Source organism: Bactrocera oleae, chromosome 2, assembly GCF_042242935.1.
Source record: "Bactrocera oleae isolate idBacOlea1 chromosome 2, idBacOlea1, whole genome shotgun sequence".
Classification (NCBI taxonomy): Eukaryota; Metazoa; Arthropoda; class Insecta; order Diptera; family Tephritidae; genus Bactrocera; species Bactrocera oleae.
In genome coordinates, this window is record NC_091536.1 from 54,964,995 (window position 1) to 54,978,388 (window position 13,394).

General features: G+C 35.4%; 1 protein-coding gene across 7 annotated transcripts in view; it reads left to right on the forward strand.

The window, feature by feature from the left end:
- Positions 1-13,394, forward strand: part of fru (sex determination protein fruitless) — a 300,477-nt gene that overhangs the window by 254,482 nt on the left and 32,601 nt on the right. For 3 of the 7 annotated variants that reach the window (XM_070113186.1, XM_070113190.1, XM_036357869.2), the window contains exons 2-6: positions 6,143-6,290; positions 6,360-6,560; positions 6,633-7,409; positions 8,328-8,627; positions 12,237-12,366. In XM_070113186.1, the coding sequence (XP_069969287.1) occupies positions 6,143-6,290; positions 6,360-6,560; positions 6,633-7,409; positions 8,328-8,627; positions 12,237-12,366 (1,556 nt within the window). Of the gene's footprint in view, positions 1-6,142; positions 6,291-6,359; positions 6,561-6,632; positions 7,416-8,327; positions 8,628-10,030; positions 11,326-12,236; positions 12,367-13,394 lie in introns of those variants that run through there. The other 4 variants (XM_070113189.1, XM_070113185.1, XM_070113187.1 and 1 more) reach the window with 3 other exon arrangements.

Consider the following 13,394-nt stretch of genomic DNA (forward strand, 5'->3'; position numbering starts at 1 on the left):
CAAGTGCGAACTCGATTATTCCGAAAAAATATATTTAAGACCTGATAAGAACCATTTTGCTTAAAATGGTTTAACGCATTAATTTATTTTCTAGGGATTAATTACCGAAACACTTTTGTGTAGTTAAAAATTGTAGATTTGCCGGAATTTTTACAATACATGTTTCCCGCGAAAATGTTATGCTATCAAAGCGTGGCATTTCATAAATATTTGTTACTCACTTAAATGTATTACTAAATGCAAGTTTTTTTATACTCTCGCAACTTGTTGCTACAGAGTATTATAGTTTAGTTCACCTAACGGTTGTTTGTAGCACCTTAAACTTATCGAGTTAGATATAGGGTTATACCTATATATATAAATGATCAGGATGAAGAGGAGTTGAAATCCGGGTGACTGTCTGTCCGTCCGTCCGTCCGTACAAGCTCTAACTTGAGTAAAAATTGATATATCTTTATGAAACTTGGTAGACATGTTTCTTGGTACCGTGAGACGGTTGGTATTGCAGATGGGCGTAATCAGACCACTGCCACGCCCACAAAACGCCTTTAATCAAAAACAAATAAATTGCCATAACTAAGCTCTACAACAAGATACAAGACTCTTATTTGGTATACAGGATCGCATTAGGGAGGGTCATCTGCAGTTTACATTTTTTTGTTTAAGTGGGCCCACCCCCTAATAAGTTTAATGTGCATATCTCCTATACCACTGAAGCTATAATAACAAAATTCACTGTCAACAAATGTTTTTAGCATCTCTATCGGCGGTGCGAAAATCTGGTGACAACCCCGCCCACTCCCCATATAACGGTATTGTTAAAAACTACTAAAAGCGCGATAAACCAAGCACTTAACACGCCAGAGACATTAAATTTTAGCTCTGGGATGGTATGAGATGACTTTATAGGAACCGCGTTCAAAATTAGAGTGGGCGTGGCACCGCTCATTTTTAGGTGAAAACCCATATCTTGGGATCTGCTTAACCGATTTCAACCAAAGTCGGTATATAATATTGTACTCATATTTCTATGCATTCGAAAATGGGCGAAATCGGATTACAACCACGGCTATTTCCCATATAACATCATTTTAAATTCCATCTGATTTTTTCTCTTTCTAGTATGCAAATCAAGCAACCATAATTATATCGGCGTAAAACTTTGCGTAAATAATACATTTAAAGTATACCCTCTTGTGACCAAAAATTATCTAAATTGAACCAAAACTGTTCAAGCCCCTAGGTACTGAATACGTGGACCCCAGTGCCTATAGTTGACTTTTTACCGAAAATATCGGGCAACATAGAACAAGGCAGCAAGATCCACAAATCTAAAACGAGTATACCATTTGACTTTGCGAGAATATAAAATGTTCGGTTACATCCGAACTTAGCCCTTCCTTACTTGTTGACTATCAATTCAAATTGCAAATATAAGTTAAATTGTTAATATGGTATATTTTGGACTGAATCATGGTACAGAACAATAAAAAAATTGATATTGATCGGATTATTTGTTCCGAGTAATCACTGCAGCAAATTTGAAAAATGCTGTATCGTAAAAATGTATTTAAAGATAAACTGGTAGAGCTTATTGAACTGAGCGACTACACTTTAGAAGCCTGTAAAATATTTGAAATTATAATTAAAAATGTTAGTATGGTATTTTTGAAGGTATATGTAGACTATCGAAATATGCAAAAAAAAAAATTTTTTCAAGACTAAACACTAGGTGCCCTTTATAATACTGTGTTAAAGAAGAGCTTGTATGGAAAACTTTTTCATTTAAGAGACATCTTCACGAACTTTGGCATGGGTTATTTTCGAAGGCAACGATGCAATTCGTGAATGGATAATAATCAAGTATCATATCATATAACCTTATTTTGACTTGTTTTATTTCTATATTTTACTTCCAGTCAGCGAGAATTTTACTTAAATCATCCTGAAATGAGATATACTTGTATGTGATATAAACTTAACCGAAGATGCTAAATTTAATATATTGACTTGATGTAAAAAACGTCAACTAAAGATCGAAAGGGATATGAGGTTTAGATCAAGACCAATTTAATTTACATTGAGCGCCAAACCATAAATATAATTTTATAAATTTAAGGAAATCGTGTACGCTTAATTTCATTAAAATTTCAACATTTTAATTAACTTAAAAGATTTAAAGTCAAGTGGTCAAGCCAAAAATCATTGTATGGAATATACTTGTATTGGGGGCAGAGAAATGGAAGGGCTGATTGCATAATTTTTGACATTGTTCAGGGATACTTGAGAATTTATTTTCAAGCAATTTTATAAATATATAAATATAAACATATATGATATATGGAGTTAAAATAAATGGATGTTTTAAAATCTAAGGCAAGTTGTTATTAGAAAACAGCGCTCTCTCAATTTCATTAAAATAACTCCTACATTGGTCGATATTTATTAGGTATATGGGGGCTAAGGGTAGTATTGACTCGATGAAACACATATTCGGTAAGCGGAGCTTGAATAGTTATGGTCCGATTTTGACAATTTCAGACTCAAGATGGCACTATTTGTGCTATTTATCTGAATATATTCATTGGTGCTTGATTTGTGTACTAAGTAAAAAGTGAAAAAACAGAGGAAATTTAAAATTATGCTATATGGAAAGTAGGCGTGGTTGTAATCCGATTACGCGCATGTTCATCATGTGTTTGACATCATATCAACAGGAATTGTTAATTTAATAATTTGGTTAAAATTGGTAGAGTACTTTCGCAGATATTGGAGTGGAGTTATAACCCGATTTCATTCATTTCCACACTCTCTGTGGGGACTCTTATAAGATTTATTCTTGATGAATCCGGTTACGCCCATCTACAAACTCAACACAACTCCTCACTTTTTTGTCAAGAAACATGTGTACTAAGTTTCATTAAGATATCTTGATTTTTACTCAAGTTATCGCTTGTACAGACGGACGGACAGACAGGCAGTCACTCGGAATTAAACTTGTCTTGTCAGCCTGTTCATTTATATATACATATGTAAATAACCCTATATCTAATTATTATATTATACTATATTATTATTAGGTTATACAAACAACCGTTAGGTGAACAAAACTATTATAGTTGCTACCAACATGTTGCAAGAGTAATAATTATTACTACTATATTAGTATTATCTTACGGTTATTTGTATCTTTATTCTATTTGAACGGCATTTATGGCAAAGACAAATACGTATGTATGTATTATATACATCGCTCCATAGTTTTGCACATTAGTTAATACAGTCAAACCTGTTGGCATTGCATACATAGAATTTCAATTCTTGGTATTTAGATTATTGTTGCTATTCTAACTAATACATAATTTAATTATCGCCGCATCTTCGTTTTCACATTCGCTACCCATTTGCTCAGACATACATACATACTCATGCGCGTATGCATATAAATACAAACATTCCACCAATTGACTTTCACTTTCGTTTGACGTTCGATCGGCATCTGTTGATTGCTGTCGGAATTCGCCGGCGAATGAAGTAATTATTGAATTAAGAGTCACGGTGTCTGATTATTGTTGGTATTGTTGTTACTACTAATGCCTCTGCGGCTATACTGATTGTTTTTCTTCTTTCGGAATTCTTTATTTATTATGATTTCTTATTGTTTGTTTGGCCTATTACCTCATAGTAAGCAGACATTCGTTACGTTCTCACACACATAACATACACAATGTTTGTTCACACTCGTGCAAAATACACATTTATACTTATTATATTTTGTTGTTTTTTGTATTTGTGTATTTGTTTAGAGAAAGCGAACTTTTTTCGCCCATTAGTCTCGGGATTTGATATTATCAAAATATACTACATTTGTATGCGTAATAAACAATCTCCCGATATTTATTTTCGGGTGCATTCGCATTTTTGGAAGTTTTTTTGCGACACACAAAACAATGTAAATTGTACATATTGCTATTTTGGGGGAAAGATCAAGGGCAATGCTGTTTCCGCTATTAAATCTTTATGTAGTAATTTAGCACATTCTTTTTGTCATATGTGGGTAAATTAGGAAATTATAATAACAAAACTACTACAGAAATTATAAAAAAATATATACATATAAACCGCAGAAAGCTGTGAAAATTATTAAAAAAAAACAAAACCAAGTAAGGAAGGGCTAAGTTCGGATGTAAACGAACATTTTATACTCTCGCAAAGTCAAATGGTATACTCGTTTGAGATTTCTTTGTGGATTGACTGATATTTTCGGTAGAAGGTCAATTATAGGGGTCCACATATTTAGTACTTAGGGGCTTGAACAGTTTTGGTTCGATTTAGACAATTTTTGGTCACAAGATGGCATACTTTAAACGTATTATTCACGCAAAGTTTTATCCCGATATAATCATTGTTGCTTGATATGCATAGTGGAAAGTGAAAGAATCAGATGGAATTGAAAATGGTGTTAAATGGGAAATAGGCGTGGTTGTAGTCCGATTTCGCCCATTTTCTATCACTATGACACAGAAATATGAAAAGAACGTTATACACCGAATTTGGTTGAAATCAGTTAAGCAGATCCCAAGATATGGGTTTTCACCTAAAAGTAAGCGGTGCCACGCCCACTGTCTAATTTTGAACGCGGTTCCTATAAAGTCATATCATACCATCCCAGAGTTAAAATTTAATGCCTCTGGCGTGTTTAGTGCTTGATTTATCGCGCTTTTAGTAGTTTTTAACAGTACCGTTATATGGGGAGTGGGCGGAGTTGCCATCCGATTTCAACTATTTTCACACTGTACGTAGAAATTCTAAAAACATTTGCTTGCAGTGAATTTTGTTATTATAGCATTGGCGGTTTAGGAGATATGCACATTAAACCTATTAGAGGCGGGACCACGCCCACGTTTAAAAAAATTTTAACTGCAGATGCCCCTCCTTAATGTAATCCTGTGTACCAAATAACAGTATTGTATCTTATTGCGGAGCTTAGTTATGGCAATTTATTTGTTTTTGATTAATGGCGTTTTGTGTGCGTGGCAGTGGTCCGATTACGCCCATCTGCAATACCAACCGTCTCACGGTACCAAGAAACATGTCTACCAAGTTTCATAAAGATATCTCAATTTTTACTCAAGTTATAGCTTGCACGGACGGACGGACAGACAGCCACCCGGATTTCAACTCGTCTCTTCATCCTGATCATTTATATATATATAAACCTATATCTAACTCGATTAGTTTTAGGTGATACAAACAACCGCTAGGTGAACAAAACTATTATACTCTGTAGCAACAGGTTACGAGAGTATAAAAATGAATGCGTGAATAATACGTTTAAAGTATGCCAGCTTGTGACCAAAAATTGTCTAAATCGAACCAAAACTGTTCAAGCCCAGTTCCTATATTTGACTTTCTACCGAAAATATCAGTCAATCCACAAAGAAATCTCAAACGAGTATATCATTTAACTTTTCGAGTGTATAAAATGTTCGGTTACATCCGAACTTAGCCCTTCCTTACTTGTTTCTCCTTATATTGACATAAGATCGAAAAAACCCCAATTTTCCATCAAAAAATCTCTCAAATCAAAAGGTCTCTACTTTCAAAGATCACCTTACACTTCAAAGAGTAGATTAGCTTGTTTTCTTACTAAAGCATATGATGATTTATGAGACACATCAGCGAAGTCAGAAAAAACTACAAATAAAATTTTTTTAATCTACATCTGCCCCTTTTACACTCCAATTCGCTGGCGAAGGACGGGGATGACAGCTATATACTATAGTGGTCCGATCTGAACAATTCTTTTGGAGATTGTAGTGTTGCCTTGGATCTATGGATAATATATGCTAAATTTTCAAATAAAGAAGTTGTTAGAAACTTCCTGGCAAACTTAATATACCCTAATCAGGGTATAAATATAAACCAAAAGTACAAAATTTTCTTCAAATATTATTTTATTAGAACACCCTTTAATGATCAAATGTTTATCATAATGCTGGCCTAGTGTAGATATAAATATTTATAACTTTTCCTACCATAAAATCAACTAACTAACAGAACTTACAGAGATAAAAATATCTCTGGATTTTTAGCATAATTATAAAAGGTGTTGAATTAACACTTTAATTTTTTTTTGCAGATACCACACTGACCAAGGAGCTATGGACCAGCAATTCTGCCTACGCTGGAACAATCATCCGACGAACCTAACTGGCGTGCTAACCTCGTTGCTGCAGAGGGAGGCACTATGTGATGTGACGCTGGCATGCGACGGTGAAACAGTCAAGGTAAACTAAATTTGGCTTCCTAAATCTATAAATACAATAACTATATTTGAATGACTTTCATCGAAACAGGCACATCAAACCATTCTATCAGCATGTAGCCCATATTTCGAGACAATTTTCCTGCAAAACCGCCATCCACATCCTATCATCTATTTAAAAGATGTCAGATACTCAGAAATGCGCTCCCTGCTAGACTTCATGTACAAAGGCGAAGTCAATGTCGGTCAGAGTTCGCTGCCGATGTTCCTCAAAACAGCCGAGAGTCTACAGGTAAGCCAGAATATTTTACACTTTTACTTCTGAAGGAATAAATTCATGAAAATTCTCACTTATTCCACACAGGTTCGTGGTCTAACGGACAACAATAACCTCAACTATCGCACGGAACACCGTGATTCGCCCATATCCTCGCCCACCGGCCGTATACCGTACAGTAGTGGCGGTCTCGGTGGTGGCGGTAGTGGCGGTAGCGAATGTGAGCCACGCGAACGCGATCAACAGTTACGTGGCCGCGGTACTGAACGCGAAATGCGTGACGAAATGCATTCACATCGCAGCAGCAGCAGTTTGAGCGAACGTAATGCCGCTGCAGCAGCAGCAGCTACCACTGCAAATGTGGGCAGTGTGAGTGCTAGTCTACAATCTGCAGCAGCAGCTTTGGGCTTAGGAGAACGTTCGCCAATCACAGCGGCCGCAATGGCTGCCGCAGTAGCGGCTGCGGCCACACGCAGTGCCAGCGCCGATCCGCTCGGTGGTTCAACGAATACAGCCTGTTCCGGCGGCACTATCAGCGGTGCTGGTGGCATATTGAATAGTCGCAACAGCGATGCGAATAGTGAGCGCAGCGTTAGTGGTGGCGGTGGTGCTGGCAATGGGGGCAACTGTGGCGATCGTAGCAGCAGCATTGGTCGCGAACGCGCCGATAGTCGTGATGAACTCATGCAGCTAGACTATAGTAACAAGGATAACAGAGATCGTGATAGGGAGATGTCCACCACGCCGGTGGACCATATAGGTAGTAATAAGCGAAGACGTAAGAACTCATCCAACTGTGATAATTCGTTGACCTCGACGCATAACGCAAATGTACAGGATAGGCACTACACACAGGATTCTCAGGTGAGTGTAAGATGAAAAAATTAAGAATTAACAAAAAAATGAGTCTGCCTTGCTATGATTATTTAGGTATTTCACAAGCTTTGTATTATGTCTTATATCGTATTTCAATGGTGTTAACATATACGACACTTGCACACAGCACACCAAGTGGTTTTTCCTAAGAACTAGCCTCATTACATTAAATTTGTAGATTTGTAGATTTAAGAATTTTTGATAAAAATAGGCAACTACACATAAATAAAAAGACGACTTAGAATGAGTTGCGATTTCATTTCAGCCTAATTAAAAAGTTCTTAAATGGCTTTTCTTTAAATTAGGGAGAAAACATTTTAAAATGTATTTTAAGCTATGAATTATAGGATTCTGAAAATCCATTCTTTAAATTATCTGGAAACTAAGAATAACATAGAGGTGATAATATTAACAATCTCTAGTTGACACCACATGGAAAGGGTTCTAAAAATCTGAACACATTATAAAATTTGTGCAAACATAAGATGTCTAAGAAACTCTTTAGAAAAGGTTTCAAGATATCTTGAATTTGTATGTATTTTGAAATATAGTTGCCAGCTATCAATAACAGTAAATCCAATAACGGTAATTTAAAAAAAAGGGATCGTAGAGGTAAATTAGTTGGGCAGGCTTTAAATTGAATATGTGTCATAACGGAGTTGCCACCAATCGAAGAAAGTTTTTCTGTAATAATAGAAAATGTTGACCGCGGAAGTTTTATTCTTGAATGAAGCCCATTTAGTGTACCCAATCGTTAGACATTTTATGTCCATATTTGAAGGTATACATATCCTAGAAATATGAACTTACATGTTACAATAGTTGAAGAAAAGAATACTTTATTTATAAAAAATTTATTAATATATTCTTCACAAACATTTTCTAAAACATTCACATTTCCCTTAGGCATCCTCGCGCAGCAATTTTAAATCGAGTCCCGTGCCAAAAACTGGCAGCACGTCTGAATCGGAGGATGCCATCATCACAGGTATTAACGAACGGCGTGATTCACCACTTTCCGTCAGTCAATTGAGTATCAGTGGTGGCGGACTAGGTGGCGTAGGTAGCGGCAGTGTTAGTGCGATTCCCAGTAGTATTGGTCTCAGTCATGCGCTTAGTATTAAACAAGAATTAATTGAAGCACAGCAACAGCTGCAACAACAACAACGTGAGACTCATGTACCTTTGCCAACCGAATACTTGCCGGTGAGTAGTCATTACAACAAATTCGACAATTAAAAAATATATAGGCTTAAATACCTAAAATAGATCTGAGAAACTAAGAAAAAGCTTGAAATACATTTTTTTTGATATTAATGTGTTTGTCGTGTTGATAAGAAAATGTTTATAAACATGTTTCCGGTAGGAAATAAAATGTTATTTTATGTGTAATGTGAGGTTTAGTATATTTTGAGAAAAAGAAAAGAACGGTTTCATAATGAAAAAACATACAGGCACTTAATCTATACTCCAAAGAAATTACCAACATGTTCTCAATATAAAAACATACAATACATATTGCCTGTCGACATGTTTATAAACATTTTCCATTTCTATATACATACGAGTACATATGTATGTAATGTGGAATTTAGTGTATTCGTTTATAAGAGGTATCCAACTGAGATCCGTTTTTAAACTATCATAAGTACATACAACATTTGTGTAAGCACTATCAATTGTTAAGGTTTTTTCTTTGGACCGGTACGATGGTTCCAAGTCCAGTAAATACATACTTGTACAATACATATAAAAAACTTTACATAAATAAAGACAATAAAATTGTAAACTAGTTTTTAAAATATATATGCTGCAAAACTTAATGCGTAAACATCAAAAACAGTGTGCAACAACAAAAAAATTTTGCAACAAATACAAAGAAAATGCTTCCAGCAAATGTTTCTACGAAGCGTACAGCACAATTGTTTAGTACAACTTAAGAAAATGTGGAAATTCCCTAAACAGCAAGGACGAAGGATTTACGTTATTGCTTTATATAATTAATTAAACCAAAAATAAAAATAATAAATACTGTAATTTACTGTTTATTTGATCACTTAGTTAAGACAAGTCTAATAGCTAACCCTTGTAAATACTTACATATAATGCAACTTGCTCATCGTCCGAGAAAAAGAAAAAATCTGAACAACTTTGCTTTGCTAAATACCGCACCCGTCTCTTCGCTTGCTAACGCTCTCACCTTTCCTACGACCTTATACGCTCCTCCTTAATTCCTTACTTTCTTTCTTAACTTCACAGTAAACGTTTTTTCTTATAATAGTACTTCGTCCTCCGTACCCATGGCTTTCTCCTACTTTTCGAAAATTCATACTCACACATTCACGAAAAGGCGTTGCGGCCAGTCTCATAGCCATATAATTGCAAAAACGAAATCCTTCCTCCTCCCAAAATACTCACAAATTTGCCACTTTTCTGAAGTTGTTTTTGTTGCTATTATTTTTATCAACATTTTTATTTGTTTCCTTTATTTTAAATTTTTTCGAAACTGATTTCGACAATGCCGTCGGTCGGTAAAAACGAAAACCGGCGAAATCTACCGATATCACGCCTCGAACCGCAAAACACACTCTCACACATATGAAATATAGGAGAAGCACACGACTGCGAACGAGCAGTCACCGGAGCGTCGGCGTCGTGCATCGTCGTTGCTATCAGCGTCGCATGCGTCAACACAGGCGGTGCAGCAGCAGTATATGCGCCAGCAGTTTGAATTCCTGCAGCAGCGCGGAGAACAAGAAACACAGCAGAATATTTTGCTACAGCAGGCAGTACAAGCACAGTTAAAGACTATGCAGCAACAGCAACTGCGCGTAAAACATGAACAAACCCACAAATGCCAAAGTAACACAAATTGGTACTCGACGCAAGCGCAAGCACAACTCTCCGCCAGCAATCAGCCCGCGCAGCACCTGACCACCGATCTCGAACTCGCGCAAACCACCGCCACTGCAACAGCGACCATACAAAGACTACTGCAACAACAACAACAATTTCTGCTCAACACCACAAACAACTTTCAGCGACCGCTGACACCTGCCGACCCTAAAGCTGCCAAGTATGCGACCTACGATAACACGCCACACAGTAAGCAGTTCGTCACTGCAGGCGTGCATGCGGGCGGCAGCACGACCACGAGCAGTGGTAGCTTGCGCAAAAGTGGGCGCTTCCGCTCCAATTGGCTGTTTCAATTCGATTGGCTGCAATACGATGAGGTCGCGAACACAATGTTTTGCAAATTCTGCCGCAAATGGTCGAATGACATACCGGATATACGCACCTCCTTTGTGGAGGGCAATTCAAACTTCCGTTTGGAGATTGTAAATCATCACAATAAATGTAAATCGCATCGTTTGTGCTACGAACGTGAATTGCTGGAGGTCGACAAGTTGCAGCCGCATAGTAAAGAGAGCGCAACGGGTGCGGCAAGTCTAGGAAATGCTCAGAGTGATCTTGTTGTTGGTGGTGGTGGTGGTGGTATGCGCAATATGTCAGTGGATAGTGAAATTGGTACAATTTTGCGCGAGACTATGAACAAACGCAAGGGGGCGCCAGAAGTGATCACGATAAATGTGGGAGAGGATAGCGTGTGAAGTACACTCGCAGCGTTCTCAGAGAGAAAACAAACCACCCAACAACAACTGTATAAGATCTCGCCTTGATTGGTTAATTTAGTATTAAAGTGTAATTTAATTATTATTTTTGAATTGCAGAATTTTCAAAATTTTGTACTTTCATTATAATTGAAATAAAAAAATCTTGGTTCCATACCTTTAATGTGCAAGCACAAATATAGAATAACTATGAAGCATTTTCTTTGTGAAGTTGAACAGCGAATGTTATAATATGGTATAAATAAACGAATTGAAATTTTATAACAATTTTAGTGTTGCGATTTTAGTTTACAGTATCGTCAAGTTAAGACTTAAATTTTAATTAACCAACATAGCTATACATATATTTACTATGTATGTACCAATATGAGTATGAAAAACCTTAACAACTAAAGTTGAACTTAATTATTATAATTCTATGTTCCGGCTTTAAAGCTCTTTTTAGTTTTAACAATTATGGTTTTGAGTGCTTTTCACATAAGATAGAAAAGCTATATTATCTATATTGAAAAAGAATAGAAAAATATCGTTTTTGCTACGTACATCGTACTCCTACGATTTCTGAGGTTCAGAAGGCTCAGAAAGTTCATTACTTTTATTTTCTATCAATCTTATATAAGTCTAGAGATTAAAAAAATATATCCATTAAGTCGTTTAGAATTAGAAACTTAGGGAAATGTCATTGGAGACTCAACTGTATACTTAAATTAATTATTATTAAAATTGAAAGTTTGCACTATGTACCTATACATCTTGACAGAAAAGCATCTTCAAGCTACTCCAATTCTGATTGCTCTTAAAAAATGCTCAGTTTTTTTTTTTACAATTTTCGAAACGGTTATACTTCTCGTAGATTGGAGAGCTATTTAAAAAACGGAGTTTCAAAATAGAGCTTTTGGAAGCTTTTTGAATTAATAAAATTCCAAAAATTAAGAGCGGTATTATGAAAAATATCACTAGTTGCGAATAATTTTAAATTTGTTTAACCCCCTTATATAATTCAAAAATCAGTTTTACAGTCTTTCCACTGAAAATTAAACACTCACAATTTCAACGAAAATACGTTTTTAGAATTCTTAAAAGCAGTATTTTACATCCATAAATTCAAATATTTTCCATTAAAGTCACACAATAATGTCAACTTATCTATATCATTCAAAAAAAATCTACAAAACCTATACAGCCCGGTGCATTGAAGCTACACTCCGAGGAAATGTCTCAACTATTATCCTCACATGGCCTACAGCAAGAGAGTCGAGAAGATCAGAACGATGGTAAACAGCTACCACTGGATCAGTCGGATAACATTGATGGTGAGTACAAAAGTGCCGTTTTTGCCAAATTATTTTTGCGTTTTTTTTTTTGCCTTTACACACGCTCTCTCTATATATATATCTCTTTTGTCAATCGCTCATGCAGTTAAGGCTTTACTGTACTATATATATATCTATATACCAAACTCAACCACTTAGAAAGTTATATCAGCCCTTTGGAAATAAATAAAATATACTTTCCCTTTTTTGAAACTGACACCTGAACTTACCACAGGCTTCTTTTGTTTGCAAGTGAAAAATTTTTAATATTTTATATAAAGTTATTAACGTTCTATTGCAGTTAATAACAGTAATATAGGAATTCGTATATAAAATTTAGCGTTGATGTATGTAAAAATCCAAAAAACACGTTACTGTGTTTTTTACTTTTTCATTTGTAGTAATTACATAATACTAGTGATTGATTTATTTCCGTTTGCGTTAACCTTTCTTTTTGTTATTAGTTTTATAGTCAAACTTCATAATTTTAGTTGGCATTTCATAATATACTACATATATATAATATTGGCATATAGTTTGAAGACAATTTCTGTAATACCATTTTTTTTTTAATATTTAAAAAAAGCGATAAATGAAAGTAAATTTGTTGCAAAGGAAAATGCAATAAAAACTGTTGCAAGAAACAACAATCCAATTTTTAAAGAAAGAAGTAAGAAAAGCGTACTTTAAAGAAAACGCGCGATAAAAGTGAAAATTCCTTAATTTTCTGTTGCTGCTCGCGACCTACTAAGTGCCGTTACAGATTCAACGCGCGGCGCAACGCTGAAAAAATTTTCAAAAACTTTATAAACATACATATATTAAAAATTTGAATTGTCGCAAAAATATTTACAAATTACTTTGCACCTTCTAATTGGTGTTCATTTCGCTCAAAATACATTTAAGTAATTTTAGTTTCCTCTATATCCCAATATTTCCTGTTTACCTAGTTCTTACACATACTGATACATACTTATAACTTACATGCATACGCACATACATACATACATACTTCATTTAGAAACGCG